This window comes from Caretta caretta, chromosome 1 (genome assembly GCF_965140235.1).
Source record: "Caretta caretta isolate rCarCar2 chromosome 1, rCarCar1.hap1, whole genome shotgun sequence".
Lineage (NCBI taxonomy): Eukaryota > Metazoa > Chordata > Testudines > Cheloniidae > Caretta > Caretta caretta.
Genome location: NC_134206.1, coordinates 164,701,000 through 164,726,163, shown reverse-complemented (window position 1 = coordinate 164,726,163; position 25,164 = coordinate 164,701,000). Strand labels below are relative to the sequence as shown.

Here is a 25,164-nt window from a genome sequence, read left to right as displayed (position 1 = left end):
AATACAAAATTTCACCCTCAGGCATTTGCTAGAGGCATGGAAAATTTTAGCTCAATACGTGAAAGTTTCAGGAAGTTATGAGTGACTGAACATCGAGTGGTTCTGATAGCAGCTATTATGGAACTTTAGTTGCAGCAATTTCTGTGGTCATGCAACTGCAGAATACATGGAGCCTTCACTATTAGATCATAACCATATATACAATGTAACACAATAAAAAATACTACTACTTAACTCTTATATAAAACTTTTCATCTGCAGATCTCAAATCCTTCACAAAGAAGTGCACTATGAAAATCTCCATTTTACAGATGGGGAAACTGAGGCACTGGGATGGACATGACTTGCCCTAGCTCACCTAGCAAACCCATGTCAGAGCCAGGACTTGAACTGAAGTTTCCTGAGACCCCCTCCAGTGTCCTATTCAGTAGGCCACACTGCCTAGTAGAAGCCCCTTTGTTTAGCATGTTGAAAGTTTAAAACAGGATTACACCCAGCCCTGTAAGCTTAAATAGAAGAGGAAAGAATGGTGCATGGAACATTTCCCTCCACTTTGGACCTTTGTGCTGGTCCCATACACAAAGCAAACAATGGGAGAGAAGAACAGTAAAAAATTGATGAAAATAGTAGAGCATAAATTAATAATCCCATTAAGCAATGGCTTGTGATTACAAATAGCAATAGTCAAATGACACTGTCACACTATACAGATCATTGCATAAAAGGGGACTTAATGAAAGCTTTTATGTGGGCTTTAATATTTTCCTTGTCTGCAGACACAGCCTTCATAAATGTTTGATTAATGAACTCATTAAGCCCTGACATGACTAGGAAAGACATACTTACCCCGTGACCCATCAGAATTAAAACGTGAATGCCATTTGTTCAGGATAGTAGCTGGAATCATTTATTTAAGTAGCAGAACAACACAAAAAACAGCTTTTGACTTAGCCTGATGAATTAGCTCACCCTCATGGACAAAGCAAAGATATTGGGCTTGTGTTACATCAATCACAGTGATTCACAGGTAGAAGGCAACTTGCAATACCACCTGGCATTCTATCTATATTTACATGGATATTAAAATTATAGCTGCTTGGAAAATTTCTATGAACTATTTTCTATGCACACCAAAAAAAGAAAGAAAGAAAGAAAGAAAGAAAGAAAATGTTAGCAATTTTTCACCCTTTCCTAATCAGCTCTAAGTCACAGTGATAGCAAAATGCGGAAACCCATTCAGTCCTTTAGAGGACAGTGAGAAAGTAAAATGAAGTTCTGTACACACACCAAGCAGAGCTTGCAGTAGTAGAGCACTGATCAGCACTGCAGAGAAAATTACAGGGATTTCTACTTGCAGGCTGCAAAATTCCATAGCTACACTACGTGTCTCACAGCATTAGTGAGTCAGGCAAGTGGGCCATACTTGGTTCTCTTACCACTGCATCAGGTTCCTGCAGTGGAACACAGGGAAAGAGTCTTACCTTCCAAAAGAAGCAGCACTTACTATACAGAAAAATCCTTGCTCACATCAGGATGGCATGGTTCAGTCAAAGCTGGATTGCTTAAGCCACAGGGAGACATACATATTTTTTAAAAAACATGGTTAATAAGAAGTGTACAGGCACTGTGGATGAATTCTGTCCTTTGCAGAGGGCCTGCAGATGACTATATACCACTTAGGCCCTCAAAATAGGGCTTAGGTGACGCATGGGCCTTGCGTAGACCTGCACAGAGGTGAATGTAGGATATACCATTTTACAAGGTGAGTTGAGGAGCATGATGCAGTGGCAGGTCTCTTGATTTTATTTTATTACAGGTCTGATATTTGGTGCTTTTCTTAAAATCTCAGCTCCAGGAGTTATACAATTTGTGATTATCACATAATTATTTTACCCCTGACAATTTTTAATCCTCTATTTACTAAACCTTAGTGTCATAATTAAGGATTTCCTTAATAGCCAAAATATCTGATGGACTGATTAAATGAATGATGGAGGTTTTATTTTATTGTGGTATTTGTTAACCCATTCTGTTTCTAACTTGTGAAAGTGACCTTGTAAACACTATTAGGCTGTGCAGATATACCAAAAACATGTTAGAATAAGATACTGTACAGTGTACTAAGATGTACAATTCTGTTAGCTGTGATATTATGTATGATGGGATTTTTGTCTTTAGAGGCAGCTTAGACAACATTGCATTAGCATTTTAGTGAGGGTGATGACATGTAATCTTTCTGTGCTTTGGTTGCTCTGGAAGCTGTGTGTGTGTGTGTCCTAGCACTGTGGCAAGCTAGAATGAGGATGCATGTGTACAAAAGTTCCTGCTACCAGATTCAGGGCAAGCTGCCCTGGAACCAGTATTGCACATAGATTGAAATTTGACGGCAGGGGCCCATTTTAACAACTTTATTGTCAGAGGGTTGGAGTCTGGACTGTACAGAGCCTTGGCAGGGGTTTATAGGCTGACACTGGTACTGTGAATTAAGCTGATTGAAAATGAAATGAGGAGAAAGTGAGGCACATGAGCTGGTGTGCCATACTAACATCTTTAGCAGGGCACTATACCAGAATTTTATTTCTCTGCATTGCCACTCAGCTCCCTATGCCAGGGGTCTTCATTTGTGTCTCACTCTTCTTTGAAGACGGGGGTACAATCTCTAGTGGTAGCATTCTGCATTGTTACACAGGGGTCCCAGGTGTTTGCGGTTCTGTGGGTATGCCTGCACTGGGACTAGGGGTGTAATTACCAGCTCAGGCAGTCATAACCAAGCTAACTCTGATCAAGCTAGCATGCTAAAAAATAAAAGGGGACCCACAGAGGCACTAATGGCAGAAGGGGCTAGTGACCTGAATACATACTTAGGGTCTCAGATGTGCTCACGTTTGGGGTGGCTAGCCCCTCTGGCTGCTTGCGCTGCCATGGCTACACTTCTATTTTAGCATATTTGCTCAATCAAAGCTAGCACATGTACGTCTTCCTAAACTGGAAATTACACCTCCAGTGTAGACATATCCTTGAGTCTCATGTCAGGGTGGATAGGAACAGGGAATGCTGAAGACAACAAATTCAGGCCACTGAGGGAAAGCTAGTGATATTTGATTTGGTTGCATTTTTCACGCTCTTTACACTGGTGTGTATGACTATGTAAGGTGCAAGGCAGTGGAGAATCAGGCCTGCCTGGCATCTCTGATTCACTAAAATGTGAACGTTTTTGTTGTACTTTGAATGTAATGATATTTGTACTAATTTGTTCCAGTGTCTAAAGATTGGTATATATTAGAAGGTATATTGGCAAAGTTTAGCTGGAGAAAGAATTTAAAATTCATATTTACAATTTGAAGATTATGATTTTGTCATTATTAGAAATTATATGTTTGGATGGTATCTTCTGTTGAGTTTTCTGCTTATAACATAGAAATGTACTGGTAACAGGGTTCACTCACCACTGCTGCGCTTCCTGTTGGCTGTCCTGGGGATTAGCTCTGCTCGCCAGTGCGCCCTCTTCTGCTGATGTCTTGCCACAGTCATGTCTGCTCCAGGTCCCACGTCACTCCAAGGATCATGGTGTCCTCTTCAGGACACAACCCACTGGCTGTGGTGCACTCTGTGCTCCCCCCTTCCACAGTCCCTCAGCCCAGCCCCTGCCTCAATTCATTTCCTTGGGCCACTTCCCCACGACCCCCAGCACATTCTTCACCCTTACCTCAGGGCTTCAACCTGCTAGTCTTAGCAAGAGCTCTCTCTAGCTTCCCCCGTCCCTGCTTGTAGCACTCCTCTGACCAGGTGCTGGCACTCCTGCCTCCTGCTAGGGGCCTGACTTTCCCTCCTCAAGCTCTAGGCAGCTACTGAAGCTGCTCTACCCTGCAGCCCTTCTTATATGGGTCTGCCCAACCCCCATTGACTCGTCCTCACTGCCCCTCTCCTATTAGCTGCTTTCTGCGTATCCTCTCTAGGGCTCCATTAACACCTTACAAGCCAGTCTGGGGCAGACACTCCAACACAGCACCTTTACACTAAAGATGAAAAAAGATTCAAAATCAAGGTTTCTGCTTGATCATCTCCATCCTACCCTTATAATAAGAAGTCATCAGTTGCTATGGCATCTTGGAGATTTCAGGTATCTATCATAGGTTTTTCTAAGCTCCCTAGGAACCTATTGTGAGAGTACAGCATAATATTTCCCAATACATGTAGGTGTAGCAGATTGAGCACTCACTGCCATGGCACCTCCTGCTGGTTGCCTTGGGAATTAGCTCCTCAGCCTCGAAGCGCCTCCTGCTGGACAGTGTCTCTCCTGCCTCACGTCCCTGTGTCTCTCCTGGACTCCAGTGCCCCTTGCCTTGGGGTGCTGCCCCACAGGAGTGCCCCCATGCTCTGGGTCTCCCCGCCCAGGGGAACCCCCTCCCCTTATGCCCATCTTACCTCAGTGGCTACTGCTAGTCATCATCTAGCTCCTTTTCCCTGGGGCAGACTGCAGTCTGTAATGGCCACTCATCATTGGCAAGGGGGTTGGACCAGCTGCCTCTGCCTATCCCCAGGCTGCACCTTTGCAGCCCCAGTACCTCCTTAGGCCTTTAACAAGGCCTCAGCCTAGGGAGTTGCCAGGCTGGAGTTCCCCAGCTCCTCTTGCCCTTCCCCAGCAGTGCTGTGCTTCAGGTACCCTGTGCTCCCAGGCCGCTAGGTCCTTCTCAATCCAAGGCTGGAGTGAGACTGACCCAGCTCCTCCCTTAGCCCTTCTATCCGGCTGTGGCTGCCTCCCCAAGCAGTCTTTTCCCCTAGTAGTGGGGTAGCTGCCCCTCTACAGTAGGAAAATGGAAGTGGAATCTTCACAAGGTTTTCCATTAACACTTTACTGCCATCCTCAAATAGAACATTGAAGCACAAAAAATGAAGTTCAGGTTTCAAAGGATGTTAAGTCTGCATCATATTCATTGACTGTTAAAATGACAGGAAAGAACTTAGACAACCTAGGGCCATCTGCCTCAGTTCCTGTGTTCCACCTCTTGCCGTAGCTGTAGGTCAGTAGCTTCTTGTGCTGCTGATGGCTTTCAAGATTTGCTGTCTCCTGCCTCCGACTTTGCTGTTGTTAGAGGCTGACCCTGCAAAATTGGAGGCAAGCTACTGGCATCCATAATTGTATCAGAGGTGGCTGATGCAGAGCCCCTGAAGGCCCATGACAGCTGGTCTGCTCCCCGTTCCATGAAGTTGGGGCTCCCTGCGGCTACCAGTCTTTCAGGCCTTTAAATATGGTGCTGTCTACATGGCAGTCCTCCCCAGTAATAGAAAGAGACAATGGTTTGGGTATGACTACATGAGAGACTGCCTCTCTCCTTGCAGTAGATGAGATCAGTTGGGACATCTAGTGAGTAGTTCCCCGGTGTAGGCAGGAGATGGCTGTTGGCAGAATATTCTCAGTTTGGGGCCCTCAGCTCTAGAACTCACTTCCCTGTCTTGGGCTTGCATAGCCAGAGTCTGTGGACCTTCAGGACATGTTACATTACAGGGCCATCGTTTCAGAAAAAATTAGGAGAGACGGGGAAAGTTTGGTCAGCATTCTCACTTCATGGCTGCTCTTGGGGTATTAATGGGCTGGTCCCATCTTGGAGGGGGGTGGGACAGGAAGGTGGCATCCTGGTCCTATTCCGGACATTGAGAGGAAGATGGGCTGAGGTGTATGTGTGTCACCGATGGCTGGCACAGGACAGAGATTGGGGCCTGACCTGCTCCATGCTGAGCTCAAGCCCAGGGCACCACCACTGCATCCTGTCCAGCCAGTGGGGAGAGAGAATGGTGCTGACAATGCACTGATAAGGAGCCCTGGCCCAGCCTGCCTCACAGTGGCCCCCAGAGACCTGAGGGAGATACCACATCACCAGCTGGCAGTGAGCTATGAAAAGTTAGTGGGAGGGGCAAAATCAAAGTCTGGGGGCATAAGGTAACTGCTCCCTCTGCCCCATAGCAAATGACACCCCTGTTGCACAGCCTGTATGCCCAAGCTTTTGGGTCAGGAGGAGTGCATTGATGTGATGCCAGTGTTTTGCCAAGGAACTCCCACAAAACTTTTTAGCTTGGGAGCTTTTTAACTTGTTATAAAACTTGTGTCCCAAAAGGAAATGGAGAGGCACTGGGAAACAATTTAATTTATTTTTGGTTTTAAATCAAAATGCTTTTTTTGTAACCACAGGAGGCAGCACCACTGGACAAACACAGTAAGCTACATTCACTAGAAAATTTATAGTTGGTTCCTGAATATATATAGACTAATATCATGCTGCTAATACACCCTGGTGTTCATCTTGCACAATATGGAAAGGGACAAAACCTGCAAACTGTTGGACTTCAGTGGGAAACAAAAAGCCCAACAGCATACAGGACTGGGCCCTAAAATTATTGAAAAAAATATATATACATTATTTCCAAGACATTTCAAGCTTGTTGTATAATTCTTTGGCAATGTTTTGTCATTCATTTTAGCCATTTCCCCATTATTTTAAGTTCATCTCTCACTGGTGGTTACCAGCAACTTGATAGATATGTAGGAGAAAAAGGAAAGAGGTCAGCTATTCGTTATTGTGTTCATAATCTATTGCAAAATGGACAAATGGGAATACCAGTATTATTCCCCTAAATCAAGCTGATGCCCCCAGAACATAAAACTTTCTCAATCATTAAAACATTGCACTTATAAATAAGCCATCCTGATGCTTCTGTAGCAGTTCCAAAAGCTGCCGATTCCTAAGCAAACAGATAACTAGGTTGTTGGTAGACTATTTGCAAAAAGAAAAGGAGTACTTGTGGCACCTTAGAGACTAACGAATTTATTTGAGCATAGAGTTAGTCTCTAAGGTGCCACAAGTACTCCTTTTCTTTTTGCGAATACAGACTAACACGGCTGTTCCTCTGAAACAGGTAGACTATTTGTAATTCCAGTGTAATAACAAATTGATGGACTCATTGTCTACTTCGCTTCTGCATTTGTCATGGTAACGTGTCTGTCTTCATCTGGATCCCTGACTCCACCTTATGGAAAGTTACACAGAAGAGCAGGATGGAAGCTGCTCTTCTGAGTCCCTGAAATTTACTGTTACCACGGTGATGGGAGACAAAACAAATTGACAGCCTGGCTGTCTATGTTCCCTCAGCTTCAGTAGCAAAAGTTAGAGGGACCCAAGCTTCTAACTTTTATGTCAAGGGAAATTGGTACAGGATCATGAAAAGAAGTTCATTCTGTTGTGACTGTTGATCACTTAACGATCTGTAAAGTTCTCTGAATGCAACAGTAAGCCTGACAAGGGGATTTCTTTTGCTATCAAAGCCCTAGTGAACACAGTGTGAATGTCAGTTTGTTTGGAAAGAATGGATATATGTTTTGCTTTTCAGGGGAGATGCCCCTTGTTTCCTCAAGATGCAACAATTTACTATCATTTGAGATTATTTTTAATTATTTTTTATTCTGTATAAATCAAATTCCTTTGTCATAAATATACATCTGCTTTTGATGAGTTTAAAAGCCTTTGTACCTTACTTTTCCGCACTATTCGTAAAACTCTAGAATTCCATTTTCATTTTCATTTCATTTTGAAATGCCACCATTGATCATTATTTAGTAGCAGGGACAGGTGTGGTGTCCCACCATCCCCAAATAAAATAAAAATTAACTGACTTGTTCACCATTCTCACACCTCCCTCTGTACTATCTGGGTTTTTTTTAATAAATAAATAGGGTAAACATGTGTCCCTAAAGACAGGCATATCCCTGTTTTCAGGGCTGGTCCCATCAGTTTTTTATAGAAAATAGTGTTTTGTCCCTTAGGCGCCGACTCCGTGGGTGCTCCACCTACCGGTAGCCCTGCCAAACAGCTCCTCCCTCTCTCTCCCAGCACCTCCTGCCCACGAGGGATCAGCTGTTCAGTGGCATGCAGGAGGTGAGGTGGGGAGGGGAAGGAGTGAGGGCAGGGCACTCAGGGGAGGGGATGGAATGGGGTGGAAAGAGGCAGAGCGGGGGTGGGAAGAGGCGAGGCAAGGTGGGGCCTTGGGGGAAGGAGTTAAGTGGAGGTAGGGCCTGGGGTTCAGAGAGGGGTCAAGCACCCCTGGGGAAATGAGGAAGCTGACGCCTGTGTTTTGTCCTTACTTTGGTAAGTCATGGCAGACTGCTCACTTGAGCTGGTGAAATTAAAAGCAGCCTGGGTGGGCAGATAGGCATCCCCAGCTCTGTTATACAATAGCACCCTTCTTCAGCCAGAACTTGAAAACAAGAGCTTGGGCTGATGTATAACTTTGTACTACAATATTTATATCTGATTTAACTAATGCTTCCAAACAAAATTCTCTGTGATATTATGGTGGTGTTTATCAGCTTGATAATCATAGCCTTTATTACTGTTGATGCATCCTAGCAATGGAGCATAATGAAGTCAAGAAGTTAGGTGTGCCAGTAACTCCTATCTTGTTTTTGTAAAACCCTCATGTGACAGGCATGGAGTCTATTGTATTAAAAATGCAAAGTTTATGTATTATTGTGAGATTGTACATAACTTTTCTAGGGAGGAGATGTGTCCAGTGTAAACCTTGGAAAGTGTTATAAGCTTCAAAGAACTATACTGAACAGTGGGCCAGACAAGAATGACAGAGTTAAGAGGGAATCTCTAGCGGGAGGTAAATACAAATGTAACCTGCTCTAGTTATGCAAAAAACTAGCCTTTTGAAGCTCGGCCCTGAAGATTATTTGTTTCCTGAATCTGAAGATCAAAGGCCAAAGCAGTATAAAGCAGTGGTTCTTAACCAGGGGTACGTGTAACCCAGGGGGTACGGAGAGGTCTTCTAGGGGGTACATCAACTCATCTAGATATTTGCCTAGTTTTACAACAGGTTACATAAAAAGCACTAGCAAAGTCTGTACAAACTAGAATTTCATGCAGACAATAACTTGTTTATATACTCTGAAATGTAAGTACAATATATTCCAATTGATTTATTTTATAAGTACAGTATATGGTAAAATGAGAAAGTAAACAGGTTTTCAGTAATAGTGGGCTGTGACACTTTTGTATTTTTATGTCTGATTGTTGAAAGCAAGTAGTTTTTAAGTGAAGTGAAACTTGAGGACGCACAGGACAAATCAGACTCCTGAAAGGGGTACACGGGTATAAGGAAAGGCAGAGGGCATAACTACACTACAAACTTTTGCCACCACAAATTACATTGGAATAAGGCCACCACAGTTAGTATATTGCTTGTGCACCTACATACTTTGCTTCTTTCATCGGCACTGCTCATACTCACCAGGAGCGCTTGTGTTGGTTCACAGTGCAGTGCACCATGAGCAGGTGCAACTTGCCGCCATCCAGTACTCTATCTTTGGGAAGTCTTTGCAACGCATGGTGAGGCAGAAACAGATCACACAGAGCTGACTGGGAGCAAATGGTCAACTTCGCAGCATGCAACTTTCTCCCTCCCATACTTTCATTTCTATCCCACAATTTGCATGCCGTTTTAAAAAAAGAAAAATCCCATGGACCTGCACGACCCTTCTCGCTGTCCACCGTCTCTGACGGAAGCATGGTGCCTGCACTACTCTGACTGTTGTGATGAGCATTGCAAGCACAGGACGCACAAGAGATTTATCTGATTTAGCCTCCTAACTGCTCTTGGCACTACATCTCAATTTGTGACGTAATATATTTTGCTACATCTTTTCGGACTGGTGTTTCCAGAAGTCATAACTGGTACAAACATGTTAAGAATACATATAATTATTTAGAGAGATTTATGTTAATATGGAATCTTTCTTTTCAAGTAATGCTATGATTTGAATTTTGTTCACTAGTTTATAAAAACATTAGTTATACACTAAACAAACCATTTTAGAACATCCATTTCTAAGGAGACATTACACGTGTTTGGAGGAGTATATAAAGAAACGTTGTATAAAACTATTTCATTATAAATGATTACAGTGAGTTGCACCCTGCTTTCACCAGATCTCAATTTTGTCCATATCCTTTAAACAGCAGACAGCTGACTGACTTTGCCATTATAAAAATAGTTTTGCTAAAAGCATATTTTATTGTTTTTCATTGTAGGCTGGTAGTGATGGGGAAAGCATTGGAAATTGCCCATTTTCTCAGCGTCTCTTTATGATTCTGTGGCTAAAAGGTGTTATATTTAATGTAACAACTGTAGACTTGAAAAGGTAAGATTACAGTATATATTTTCATTTTCAGAAGAAAATTACCAAAATGATTCTTTTAAAGAATGTATTGCTTGTGGTAACTTTGAAATACACATGCAAACTGACAGACCTCATTTATACAGCTAATTGGTATTTTCATAGCTCTTTATAGGCCTGATTATTATCTGATTTAAACTGATGTAAAACAGTAATAATTCCACTGAAATTGATGGGGTTAACATGGTGTAAAATAGGTGTAAGTGAGAGGAGACTCAGGTTCTATATGGTCAATGCATGGAACAGATATTAATTAATTAATACTAATGAATGCTCACAACATCTCTATGAGGCAGGAGATTATGTCTTACCTTTACAGAAAGGTAAGCTGAGATAGAAAAGGGGAAGTGATTTGTCCAAGGCTACTCAGTAATTGCAAGGATAATTTAAACTATTTTATTTGCTTTACATAATACCAGTATACTATTGCAAAAGTGGAACAGATTACTACTACTACTACTGCATGTCTCTCACATAGCTACTTACCCAAGGTGTTTGTACCCTTTTAGAAAACCTGCAGACTTACAGAATCTAGCGCCAGGAACAAACCCTCCCTTTATGACTTTTGATGGTGAAGTGAAAACTGATGTCAATAAAATCGAGGAGTTCCTAGAGGAAAAATTAACACCACCAAGGTACTGTGCTCTTGCGTGTCATGTTTTGCTTTTAGTCCTTCAAAGTGCCTTCACTGCACTCCCTGACAAAATTCCCACTGGTTTCAGTGACAGCAGGATCAAGTCCTTGGTTACTTTCTTGCCTTAAAAAATATGTATGAAATATATTAGATTTAGAAATACTGATTCTGCTCCAATTGAACTCAATGAGCGTTGCGGTTGACTCCGATGGAAGCAGTAGTGAGACCTAGCATAATGGTGTTGTTCCTGTGAGCTCGTGAGTGTTAGATGCTGATTGCTAGACTCCGAATGACTGAAGTAAATGGGAATTGACAGTGTTCAGCACCTCACAGGTTTTGATACAATTATTGTAAATTAAAGAAACATTTTCAGTGTTAAAAAAATCTCTATTTAAATTTGCTCTTCCAGCAGTATTTCCTCTGGGCCAAATCCTCAGTTGGTGTTAACTAGCACAGGTCCATTGACCAAGGATCTGGCTCTCTGCATGTGCTGTTAGTTAAGGGCAAGTCATCAGAAATTATTAAGTTTTATCATCCATGCAATGGAGATTAACTACTAATTTGCTTTGTGTAACGTGCAATAACTGTCTGCAATTTCAGTATCAAAATTTCCTTTTCAAAGAGATGGCAAAAATAGCAACTCCCTAGAGTTAATAAAGGGTCTGAGCCAACACCTATTGAAATCAATTAAAAGACTCCAGTGCCGATTTAAGTCAATAGGAGCTGTCCTTTATGGCACTAATCAACTGATTATATCCCGCAATGATGCAGACATGCCAACTCTCGCAAATTGATAGTGAGAGATGCAATTTGTAAGTAAAATTAAGCCTGGCTCCTGCTGCCAGATTGGGAAATAGGAGAGGGGACTCCACTGCAGCCCACCTTAGGCATGGGGAAGGAGAAGAACCTTAAGAGGAGCAGAGGTAAGGCTGGTAGGGCTGAAATACTGCCTGGAGGTTGCAGGGGGGTTGGAGTGTGTGTGTGTAGGGGGAGCGCTGATTGTGTGTGTGGGTGTATCGATGGTAGGTTCTGAGCAGATGTGGTAAATGCTGGGAGAGCGAACTGAGTGTAGTGGGGGTCAATGAGGACTGAACTGATGGGCTGATGATGGGGATTGGGGGACTGAACTGAGGGGGGCTGAATTGAGGGGGGTTGGGTGGGGACAGAACTGATGGAAGATTGGGTGACAGGATTAATTGTTGGGCAGGAGATGGACAGATGTGGAGGTGAGAGCTTCTGCAGCACGGGCCAAAATCACCATCTCCAGTACTTGTGGGAGAGTGAGCAATGCTAATTGTCACATGCACATACCCTTGCAAAGAGCAAGGGGGAGTTCAAAAATCAAGATTCTGACCTAAAACACCACAATATTATCTTTAAAAAAAAATAAAAATCTCATGATTTTTGAGGGTCTGACTCACCATTTTTGATCTCTTGAAGTTGGGAATGCTGATGATGTCACTACAGTAATTCTCAAAGAGTAAAATTCACTCTAGTGCAGAGGGCTCATGCAAGGACCTCCATACCATTATAGTAACCTACTATTTCTCTATATTTGTGCTTTGAGATTTCCCTCATTTTCTTCAAGTTGTAAAATGATGAAAGTGATGAGTAATTATGGCAAGAAATAGAATTAAACTTCTGGATACTAGGAGTAATTGAAAAACATTTGACACAGTATATATTTTGTATGGTCTAAGTGGTTTCCATTTTAGGAATGTTTCCTATGAAAAATACTTAGCCATACTTTGTTCGCAATGGGGTGGAATAAACTGCTGTTCATATAATACAGGAGTAGCTGAATGTCAGAAAAGAACCTGCTAGTTATATGACATCCTTGTATTTTTAATTCCTCAGGTACCCCAAACTTGGGCCAAAGCACCCCGAATCTAATTCTGCAGGAAATGATGTGTTTGCAAAATTCTCTGCTTTCATAAAGAACACAAGAAAAGATGCTAATGAAAGTAAGAACCTGCAATCTCTACATCATTATCGTTGATAACTTGAATGAGTGGAAGTTACATAATTACAGCATAAAGTTTTGCACGAACTTTCAATCTGTATTTGCACTAAGGACTCATTCTAAGCAAAAGCTATCTATGGCTTTCCAGGACATGAAAGCTTTGGAAAGGTGCAGATCCTGAGGAGGGTAATCTGTTCAAGAGAAAGGCCAACACATATGCACTATGGTGAAAGGAAGAATTAGTAGCTTGTTGTTTTTGTCAACAAACTTCACCATACCGCAATGGCTTGGCTGAATAGTATTTAAGGCCCTGATCGTGCAAATGCTTAACTTGCTGAAGGTGAGTAGTTCCACTGACTTAAATAAAACTACACATGTCCAAAAAGCTAGGCATGTGCCTAAGAATTTGCAGGATCAGACCTATGAATAGAATACAAAAAAGCAAATGCTTTTTTCTTCAACTTTAAAAGAAGGGGTATAAATTTAATGAAATGAACATACTAAGTAAGTATATATAAGTATCAAGTATCAGGGGGTAGCCATGTTAGTGTGTATCCACAAAAACAACAAGGAGTCCAGTGGCACCTTAAAGACTAACAGATTTATTTGAGCATAAGCTTTTGTGGGTAAAAACCCCACTTCTTCAGATGCATGGAGTGAAAGTTACAGATGCAGACATAAATATACTGGCACATGAAGAGAAGGGAGTTACCTCACAAGTGGAGAGCCAGTGTTGACAGGGCCAATTCAATCAGGGTGGATATAGTCCACTCTCAATAATAGATGAGGAAGTGTCAATTCCAGGAGAGGCAAAGCTGCTTTTGTAATGAGCCAGCCACTCCCAGTCCCTATTCAAGCCCAAATTCATGGTGTTAAATTTGCAAATGAATTTTAGTTCTGCTGTTTCTCTTTGAAGTCTGTTTCTGAAGTTTTTTTGTTCAAGTATAGCTACTTTCAAATCTGTTATAGAATGTCCAGAAAGATTGAAGTGTTCTCCTATTGGCTTTTGTATGTTACCATTCCTGATGTCCGATTTGTGTCCATTTATTCTTTTACGTAGGGACTGTCCGGTTTGGCCAATGTACATGGCAGAGGGGCATTGCTGGCACATAATGGCATATATAACATTAGTAGACTTCCAGGTGAATGAGCCTCTGATGGTGTGGCTGATGTGGTTTGGTCCTCTGATGGTGTCGCCAGAGTAGATATGGGGACAGAGTAGGCAACGAGGTTTGCTACAGGGATTGGTTCCTGGGTTAGTGTTTCTGTGGTGTGTAGTTGCTGGTGAGTATTTGCTTCAGGTTAGGGGCCTGTCTGTAAGCAAGGACTGGCCTGTCTCCCAAGATCTGGGAGAGTGAGGGATCGTTTTCCAGGATAAGTTGTAGATCGTGGATAATGTGCTGCAGAGGTTTTAGCTGGGGGCTGTACGTGATGGCCAGTGGTGTTCTGTTATTTTCCTTGTTAGGCCTGTTTTGTAGTAGGCGATTTCTGGGTACCCGTCTTGCTCTATCAATCTGTTTCCTCACTTCCCCAGGTGGGTATTGTAGTTTTAAGAATGCTTGATAAAGACCTTGTAGGTGTTTGTCTCTGGCTGAGGGATTGGAGCAAATCGGTTGTATCTTAGGGCTTGGCTGTAGACAATGGATCGTGTGATGTGTCCTGGATGGAAGCTGGAGGCATGTAGGTAAGTATAGCGGTCAGTAGGTTTCCGGTATAGGGTGGTGTTTATGTGACCATCACTTATTTGCACTGTAGTGTCCAGGAAGTGGATCTCTTGTGTGGACTGGTCCAGGCTAAGGTGGATGGTGGGGTGAAAACTGTTGAAATCCAGATGGAATTCTTCAAGGGCCTCCTTCCTGTGCATCCATATGATGAAGATGTCATCAATGTAGCACAAATAGAGGAGGAGCACTAGGGGATGAGAGCTGAGGAAGCGTTGTTCTAAGTCAGCCATAAAAATGTTGGCATACTGTGGAGCCATGCGGGTACCCATAGCAGTGCCACTGACTTGAAGGTATAAGTCATCCCCAAATCTGAAATGGTTGTGGGTGAGGACAAAGTCACAAAGCTCATTCACCAGGTGTGCCATGGCCTCATCAGGGATACTGTTCCTGACAGCTTGTACTCCATCCTCATGTGGAATATTGGTATAAAGAGCTTCTACATCCATGGTGGCCAGGATGGTGTTTTCAGGAAGATCACCAATGCATTGTAGTTTCCTCAGAAAGTCGGTGGTGTCTCAAGCAGAGGGTCTGAGGAGAGAGTCCAAATAGCCAGATAATCCTGCTGTAAGAGTGCTCTTCTCTTCGTGTACCAGTATATTTATGTCTACATCTGTAATTTTCACTCCATGCATCTGAAGAAGTGGGGTTTTACCCACGAAAGCTTATGCTCAAATAAATCTGTTAGTCTTTAAGATGCCACCGGACTCCTTGTTATATATAAGTATAATATAGTCTAATTTTTTTGACAGTGAAATTGAAATAGCTAAGAGAATTAATTTGGAATAGTACTTTTTGTGTAGTAATGACTTTTCTAGGATTTCTCTGAAACAATTTGACTAGCTCCAAAATGTGGGAATTTTCATTCCAGTGCAGTTTTTTAAATCAAATAATTAATTTTTTTCCCAAGATTATGGAATTATGGTACATAATTCTACAAATGGTCATCATGGTTTCCTGGCCTAGAGATAGATGAGAATTTGACAGAAATTCCTCACTCTCTGGACCAGCCATCTACATTCACTGTGGGTGAAATCCCCTCTCCTCTCCCTTCACAAAACTGAAATCAATAAGCTTTAAGTAGGAAACCAAGCAAGGGTTGGAATTCACCTTTTTCAGCCTACCAGCATTGCTGAGGGGCTACACTGCCACATCCATAATTCATAGCTCCTGTTTATCCAGCTACTGCATTCGTATAAGCAAGAGTCCAGTGGCTGAACCTTCCTTCAACACCTCCCTTCTTCTGCCAGGTGGTGAGGAGCCCACCACCCATTATCCAGGGCACACACAGTGTGAAGGTGCCCGCTACCATCTCTCTGTTGCTCTGAGCTGTTCTCCAATATTCAGGGCCTTGCTGGATTGTTTCTGTTAGGAGGAAAAATGGGTGATACAAAGCAGGCATTTCTTTGGTGCAATTCTGTTTATTTACAAAGAATGTACAGAGTCCTGTTTCCTCGAACACAATAGAAACAACCAACATCAGGCAGTTTCCTTGCTCACAGTTTCCAAGTCTGTCTCTCTAGTCAGTTATGTGCCCCAAAGGGTTCTGTTTTTGCTCCTTTTCAGGGCCATGCTCACAACTGCTTTTCTCACTGTCCCCTAGCTTTCTCCAGGCATTTCTGCCTCTGACATACACACAGCTACAGCCAATCCCCAAGACCCTGCATCTGAAATCATAGAACCCTTAAAAGCACAAGTCTTAGCTTCTGATCAGGCCTTACCATGTGTCCCATTACCTTGAACTGTGGCTTCTGTTGTTTTCAGCTGTATAACTGCATAAAGGGGCTTAGTTGCTCTGCCTGAAATAAAGGTGCTTAGCATACCCCATTAGCTTTATCTAGGCCTGTAAATGTCTGTGGGTCAAAGATTCACTTGATGTCAGCCATTAACACCTTCCAGTAGAACCATCTCTATCCTTAATGTCCCAGTATGCTGACATGGGGGCTTGAGTGGTGTGGAATGCTTTGTACTTGTACCTGTCTGTCTGCACTTAGGGAATTTTCACCCTTTTTTAGAGCTGGTTGAAAAGTATTTTTTCCCCCCGACAGGAAAATTGTGATCTTTAGCAAAAATTCAAATACCAAAATAATTGGGCCAAAAACTGAAAGAGTACAGTTTTTGGAAATGCTGCCCTAGTGCTTCATAAGATTTGTATTTCAGGTGCTTCATGACCCCTTGCTCCTCTAGAGACTGGGCTCCCTGGTCATATTACATTTCCCTTGATGCACTGTGGTCTTCCCTCTGGGAGAGAGAAGGGAATTAAGGGGAACTCTTGCCCATATTCTGTTATTGGAGATGTAGTCTGCCTGGGTAGCCCGGTTCATAGAGGAGAATGGAGACATGAGTCAACTAAAGGTATGTCGGCACTGCAATTAAAAACCCATGCCATTACTGGTCCATGCCAGCTGATTTGGGCTCGTGGGGCTCAGGCGAAGGAGCTGTTTAATTGTGATGTAGACATTTGGGCTCCAGTTGGAGCCCGAGCTGAAGGGTCTGAGAGCTGCAGCCCAAGCCCAAACATGCACACAGCAATTAAACAGCCCATTAGCCCCAGTCCCACAAACCTGAGTCAGCTGGCATGGGTCAGCCATGGGTTTTTAATTGCAGTGTAGACATACCTAAATTACAGCTCTCATGAGGCACCATGGCAGCATTTTCAAATCAAAATCTTTGGTTTTGGCTGAAATATTTAGATTTTCAGGTGTTTGGTTTTTCGATGAAAAACCAAACTTTTTCACAGAAAGAAAACACTTTTCACAAAAAAAAATTGTTAGTTGCAAACCCAATTTTCTGTCAAAAACTGTTTTGATTGAATATTCTCAATCAGCCCTACCCTTAATGCTGAAATTTGGCATAAACGTGTCAAGAAGGATATTTTGTAAACCATTTCAACTCAATTGGTTTTACCATTCTTCTAAAGAAAGAAAAAAGAGAACAGTTTTTGTTTGATTTGCAGACAGACATTCTCCACCCCCATCCACCACTCTAAGAAAGAAAAGGGCAAACTTTGTTTTTTAAATTGCACTAATCTAATCCTTTGAAGTGATGTACTTTTATGTTAAAGTATGTTTCAGGGGGTTTGAAGGGTGTGTTGGGGTTGTTTGTTTTTTTGTTTTTTTTTAATAAATACACCTTTTTAAATGGGGGTAAAGGTAAATAAACATCAGCAGGAATCACAGAACTGAATTCATCTTTAATGTAAATCCATTAAGTTTAGCTACACCAAACCTGATTTTGGCAATTCTGTGTCAATTGACCTCACTAGCACTTTTGTTATTCCCTTATTACATTAGCATTTAGCAAGCCCAGTAAAGGATCAGAGCCCCATTGTGACAGAGATGGTAAAGATACGGCAGCTATACTTAACAAACATTATATCCCAGAGAGCTCTATGGACAGGTACACACTTAAAACATTTGCCTCTAGAGTATTACTGGTTATGGGGGAGGTGATTTTTAATGACATTTCTATCCCAGCAAAATCCCTAGTGTAGATACAGTTAAACCAGCATAAAAGTGCTTTTATTGATACAGCTTATTTTGCTTGAGGACCAGTGTGAACTATACCAGCAAAAGCACTCTTCTGTCATGCCAACAGGAGCTGCATCTACAGTAGGATGGTTTGTCAGTGTGACTATTGACTATACCAGTATAGCTATACTGGCAAACCTTTTATGGTCTGGACTAGGCCTACATTTCGGATAGGATTCAATTGATGGCGGAAACAGATAAACAGTATGGATGGTTTCAGAGAATGGGGTAATAATAAACTGAACAGATTAGAAAAAAAACAGAAATCACAGCTAACTGATGTCAGATGGAAATGTTTTATAACCATCATAGCACAGGTAGTTCTCAGGAGGGATTTGAATTAGGATAAGGGGCAGCTTTTGGAATATGACAGAGTTTTTCCTATGCACTGGGGTTGGCATGGGAGAGCCTCAGTGTGAGTGGGCTTAGTGTTTGGAAATATCTGATCTCCTGGGATTCTTCTACTTTTAGAGAGAACTCAGTTCACTTTTCTCTAATGTCTATTTTTCTGAATGTAGATTTGGAAAAATCCTTACTTAAGGCTCTAAGGAGGCTGGATAACTATTTAAATACCCCCTTGCCTGATGAAATTGATGCCTATAGCACTGAAGACATCACTGTTTCCAGCAGAAAATTCCTGGATGGAGATGAGCTCACCTTAGCAGACTGCAACCTCTTACCCAAGCTCCACATCATTAAGGTTTGGATTTTCTCTTTCATGATGTGCAAAGACTGGCAACACTGATGCACAAGTGCATTTAAAAATGACACAAAAATTGACACATCTTTACTGAAACAGACTCACAAATGCTATCTCAACCCAGGGTGAGAATGGAGTCAGAGTAAAATTTAGCCTAGCATGTCTAACATCCTTTGGGGGTACCCAAACAACAGCAAAATGACCTAGTTCCATTTTTTATCTGACAATGTAATTCCTAATGTCTGGATTCCACACTTGTTAGATGGCCTAGCTAAAAATAAATAATTTAGCTAAGAGTACTGCTGCTAGCAGATAGACGCTCTGCAGCCTCTCACATTAGGCAGCTGTGGAGGCTTATGGATTCCAAGATAGCATTACTGCCTTGGCTACAGTCACATTGTTATGACCATCGCTGAGATTCTCCTTGTGGTTGGACACAAGGGCCTGGATGCACAAAAGGAGTTAGGAGCCTAAGTCCTTATTTTGTGTGTCTTAGTTCCAGTTTCGGGACCACTGTGTCATCATAAAAGTCACACTGAAACCCTGTAAGTGCCTAAACTTGCTTGACGCCTAGGTTTTTGCGGTAAAAGTTCCTTAGGCACCTATGTTTCATGGTAAATAGGCCCAATGGCCTGTGATGGGATGTTAGATGGGGTGAGAGCTGAGTTACTACAGAGAATTCTTTCCTGGGTATCTGGTTGGTGAATCTTGCCCATATGCTCAGGGTTCAGCTGATCGCCATATTTGGGGTCAGGAAGGAATTTTCCTCCAGGGCAGATTGGAAGAGGCCCTGGGGGTTTTTCACCTTCCTCTGTAGCATGGGGCACAGGTCACTTGCTGGAGGATTCTCTGCACCTTGAAGTTTTTAAACCATAATTTGAGGACTTCAATAGCTCAGACATAGGTGAGAGGTTTATTGCAGGAGTGGGTGGGTGAGATTCTGTGGCCTGCATTGTGCAGGAGGTCAGACTAGATGATCATAATGGTCCCTTCTGACCTTAATATCTATAAATCTATGTTTCTGTCTCTAAGCATGCACGCTGTTGCCTCCCTGTGGGCATCTGGATGCCTAGTTTCTGCCTATGCCCCAGAGTGATTCATAAACCAGGGGAAGACATGTGTTTGGTTGTTTAACTCACCTGTGGGACCTGAAAAAGTACATATGCTCTCTCGCTCACTCGAGAGTACGAGCATGAGCATAGCCTGGTGGTTAGCAGACTTACTGAGGATGTGGGAGACCTAGGATCTGCACCCCCTGGTCCAGTGAGAGTTTCATTATTTATCCACTGTGCAACAGCTTCAGTAGGCGAGATTGAGGGACACCCTACATCACAATATTTCATAGCCCAATGGTTAGAGCACTCTCCTGAGAGGTAGCAGATCCCTGTTCAAATCACTTTTCCCCCTGAGGTGAGGGGTCTCCCTTATCCCAAGTGAGTATCCTAACCATTGGGCTAAAAGTTATGAGGGAGGTCCTCCTCTGCCCTCACCCCTGACTAATGCCTTTTGTGCATTCAGGCCCGGGCTGCTTTATTGGACTCCACTGCTGGATCCCAACTGCTTCCTAGTCTACTGGGCCGGAGCAGCATCCAGCCTCTCCTAGGGTACAGAGTATGTGCCTAGTATCTCTTCTTGGGCTGTGGAACTCTGAGGTCCAATGGCCCTAGGCCCAGAACCATTGCTGATCCTTCAAGTCTCCCCAATCGCTTACGCACCCCTTCATAAAACAAAATGAAATCCATAAAACAGACAGATTCCCCAAACTCTCACACACATAATGACATTTTAGCCTTACATGCCTTCCTAAGTCAGCTCGCTTCCCTCAGGGGGACTGTACCCACCCAATTGCCATATATGGACTGATTCAGAACATTTTTCACTCTTTCATTATTCCCTCATAAATTTGGGGCTGAAATTTGACGTGTGAGTTTTTCGGTACTTCTCACAGTCAATGAACTCTCTCTGTAGTGATCTTTTCTGTCAGTGCCTAAGACCATGCAGGTTGACTGCTATGTCAGTTAGCAGGACCCAGAGGTGCAGGAGTTGCGCTTTTACCTGACTGGGCAAAGTTTTTCAGTAAGGGAGAAGGTACAGTTGACACGTCATTTGTGAGTACGCAAGTGCATGTTTTATTCAAAATTTGGCTCCCATTTTGGTTTTTAGATCACCTCTGGTAGGGTATATTCCCCTAATATCTTTTATCTCAAGTTTCAGTATGTGAAGTAAGTATTAATTAAAACTGGAATGTGTCACAAGTTGTGTATGTTCCAAATAAGATGTTTGCTTTAAAATATCAACCAAACATCTATTAAAAGATTTCTCTTCATATTCGGTGGACTTTTCAAATCCACCTATGGAATTTGGGTATGCAGGTAGAAATGTATGGGAAATGGGCAACTGAAGTCCTTAAGTAGCATTGAAACTCTCAGTTATTTGGTTTTGTAAAATCTTTTCATCCCAAAACCTACATTTTGAGCTTAAACTACTTGACAGTCCCTCTCTATCTAACCAGCTCACCTCCCCCACATCTGATATCTTTCTCCTCTTTGTCTTTTTTCAAAATTTAAAACGTCAGAAATGGATTGCTAAGACAGAAGAATGGAAGAAACCTATTGATTACAAGCATTGTGTGCACTTTGTTTACACAGCTCATGCCTCTAGCAGTCTCTTTTATTTTTTATTTTTTTAAGGTTGTGGCAAAAAAATATAGGAATTTTGAGTTTCCACCTGAAATGACTGGGATCTGGAGATATTTGAACAGTGCTTATGCGAGAGATGAATTCACAAATACTTGTCCTGCTGATCGAGAAATTGAGTTTGCATATTTGGATGTTGCAAAAAGAATGAAGTGATGGATTAAAAGATCTCTCTAGTCTACATTTCTTCGGAGAGCTGGATGGGAACAAACCAAGATAAATACAGAGTACATTATGCAGCATAATTTTAAGTTCTGTGACTGGCCAGTTCTTCTTTCTTTTCTTGCGTTATATTAAGCTCACCCTTAAATTATATGTATGTATGTCTGCTTATTTGTGTGTACACACACACACGTATTACACATTCTGAGTTAAAGGTTTCAGATCAAAATTCAAACATTCGTTGAAATTACGGTAATGGGCTTGGCACACAATTATTACAATTTGGCTGGTTACTCTTAGTAAAAATATTGAATTTTGATACTAAAATTCCCTGCTTCTTACACATTTAGTGTGATTATTACTGCCCCTAATTTCTCAGTTTATTTCAGCACTCCTGTCAAAACTGACAGTTGACTTAGAGATCTGTCTGAGAGGCAGAGGAACATTTTTCTCTCAAGATATAGCTAACCAAAAGTATCTGTGACCTTCTGGGCTGCATAAATCTGGGAAGACCGCACAATTGCTGTTGGCTGCACAGCAGGCTGGTTTATCCAGAAGAAAGATCAGGTTTGATGTGTAACCAACTCCCTCTTTCAAAAGCAACAACTCTATATTCCCGGGAGCTGTGGATCAGCTCAACAAAAGCCCTGCTTCACACTGCACAAGTCCCTATTCTGTATATGTCTAGCCCTCGTCTCTCTAAGATCTGCACAACCCATGGGACTTCCTCCAGCCCTAGAGGAGAGGAACAAATATTGCAGCTGACCTGTGGACTATGCAATAAAGTTACTTGGTATAAGTGAAAAGAGAGGGGTCCTGCCCCCTGCACTGGGAGAGGAAATGGAAAACCTCTCTGCCCCAGATTACTGAACTGAGGCCCCCTCCTCGACTTCTACTTGGTATTGGAAAGCAATGAATATGGGGGCAGGAGGGCTATTTAGGAGGTAGCCCTTTCCTTGTTCCTGACTGAACTGCGGAATGTGCTGTACAACCAGAACCAGTGAGAATACCCCATTCCCTTGGAACAGGGAACGTACCATCGGAGGTCCATGGAACATGAATGGGCTATAGCCACAGAGGCTGCTTTCTGCTGGTACAGCCCTCAGAAGCACAACCTGTGCAAACCACAGCCCCTGCACTTGCCTGGGAGCAAGAGCTCCAGCCCAGCTACCAAAGCTGCGTTATCCCTACAGTCACCAGGGAGTCAGTCTCTGATGCTTTTGCACAATATATTTTTGATAGGGTTATGTGTATCTAAAGATGCAGTAGATCTATGCATACTAGATTGATCTATTTCATATCTAAGTGTCTAATATAATACCTAAGTAAGAAACCCCCTCTATTTTAGAATAGACAACCTATTCCGTATCAAGCAGACATCTACTTTTCTTACAATTTGTACTTGATTGTATATTTCAGGTATACTTTGTCTGCACTGTTTAATTATAAAAATACTTAGTTCTGATGCACATCTTGTATCACAGTTATTTTTAAAGTGTTAAATATTGAAATTTTATTTTATTTTCTTTAGAAAAAACAGACACTTAACCTGTTTTGCAGTACAGAGCTTAAATATTGGGGTTGATAGCTGAGCAATCACTCACCAAATGTTACTAACTGCTGCTTTATATTTTCCAACATACATATATATATATATTCTATATAATCTTTTCACATGCCTTACAAATTTGAACAGAAAATACACAAATTGATAAGTAAATTGAATGATATCCTGTGTTTATTTCAGTGCCAGTGTCCTGACTATGTGCAGTCTATCATTAGCCTGGATTTTGAGAGAGAAAGATGAAATTTAACAAAACCTTGATTTGTCTTTAAGAACTGGAAGAACATTTTAGGCCCTGTCCTGCAATCAGACCCACCCAGGTGCAAGGATGTGCACACACAGACCCAATTTCAGGACTCAATCCCCAGTCGTTCAGCTCAGAAGTGTGTCATATTGCTATTACTGACTTTAACTACACTACCCAGCCATGATTCAACTGACAGTGGTTTACTGTGTTAGCTACATTTTTTAAGTCAATAAAGACTATCAGCTGTTATCCACCTTTAATCAGTATGAAATTCAACATTACTATGTAATATGGCCTGTTGTACAGCAATATTGTACGTGCTTTACTTCTTTTTTTTTTTTTTTTTTTGCCTTGAGGTCACCTGAGGCCCTCATTTAGACACAAACCACCCTCAAGTTTGTGCCCTGTGCTGTCCTGAGCCTGCAGTCTCAATCCTTTCAGCCAAAGGGGGCATACCCTGGATATGTAGAAAGTAATGTATATTTAAAATCCTACATCATTTTGAAGTATATTTTGCTGAGATGGAGGGGCTTTGGCCCTGGATAAGACTGAAATCTGTTTTTTGTTATTCCCATGCTCCTCTCCCATCCACCTGGAGGAAGAGTTTTATGGCCCCAATCCTACAATTAATTTCTCTTGGTGCAGTAAATTGCAGGATTGGGGCCAACCTCAGCCTCATATATAGTGCTATTGAAGCAACAGAATACAACTGGGATTTAAAGACTTCAGGAAATATAGTTAGATGATAGTATAAGCAGGGATGGTCAGAAAGTGGGGGAAACTGAAAAAAATTCATTAAAATTTTTAAAAAGGTTTATATTGTATAATGATGGTCAAAAATAGCAACAACTTTTCACAAAAAATGCAAAAATAATTTCACCTAATTTTCAAACAATGGAAAGTTCTTGACCAGCTCTAATTAGCTGTCTGTCCCATTAGGATTGCCAACTTCGGTTGGATGAATTCCTGGAGGTTTCATCACATGACATTATCTTTAATTAAAGATGAATCTTTAATTCCTGGACACTCCAAGACAATCCTGGAGGATTGACCATCCTATGTCCCATACATGTAAATGATACACCAGATTGCAACAAATGAAGCATTCACGTTTGTGATGGGCTTTAAAAGCAGAAGGAGAAAGACATATTCTGTTACAGGCCAGCTGGGACAGGAAAGGATTCCACACAGCTCATTGGGGCATGCCTCATGCTACAGCAGAAAACTAAACGTAATGGATATGCCCTGCTCCTTTAACAGCCAATTGCAACAACAACAAAAGGTTTTTCCTTCAGCCAAAGCAAAGGATTGCTTTAAACAAATCCCAGAGGGAGAGACAAGACCTCACCTCAGCACCAGTCCCCTTCAGAGATCCATCTTCTCACAACTACATTCACCTCCCAGTGGGATAAACCTCTCTCCTGCACTAGCAAGGGGGATTAATAAATTCCCTACAGCTGGCTGTGCCCTACTAGCCTACACATAGGAAATGCCCTAGGCTGGGAACTCCGCCTCCCCCATTAACCTACTTTAATTCAACTGCCCTTTTCAGTGCTTAATTTTCCTATTTATGGGACATAAGTGCTGCATAGTCTAGTGTTCTTGTAGAAGCTCAAACCAAACTAACAACAGAGAAGCACTCTTACCACTTATTCAGGAGCAAACTTAATGGGGAATCTGGGGTAGTTCTCTGGCAATACATACATGATAAGGTGT

At 42.1% G+C, this 25,164-nt stretch overlaps 1 protein-coding gene across 1 annotated transcript in view; it reads left to right on the top strand.

The window, feature by feature from the left end:
- CLIC6 (chloride intracellular channel 6) overlaps positions 1-23,357 on the top strand; it is a 48,482-nt gene extending 25,125 nt beyond the window's left edge. The window contains exons 2-6 of the mRNA XM_048867451.2: positions 10,086-10,195; positions 10,741-10,866; positions 12,723-12,829; positions 18,598-18,779; positions 21,470-23,357. Coding sequence (XP_048723408.2) covers positions 10,086-10,195; positions 10,741-10,866; positions 12,723-12,829; positions 18,598-18,779; positions 21,470-21,631 — 687 coding nt within the window. The 3' untranslated portion in view covers positions 21,632-23,357. The remainder of the gene's footprint in view (positions 1-10,085; positions 10,196-10,740; positions 10,867-12,722; positions 12,830-18,597; positions 18,780-21,469) is intronic.
- The last annotated feature ends 1,807 nt before the right edge of the window (positions 23,358-25,164 follow it).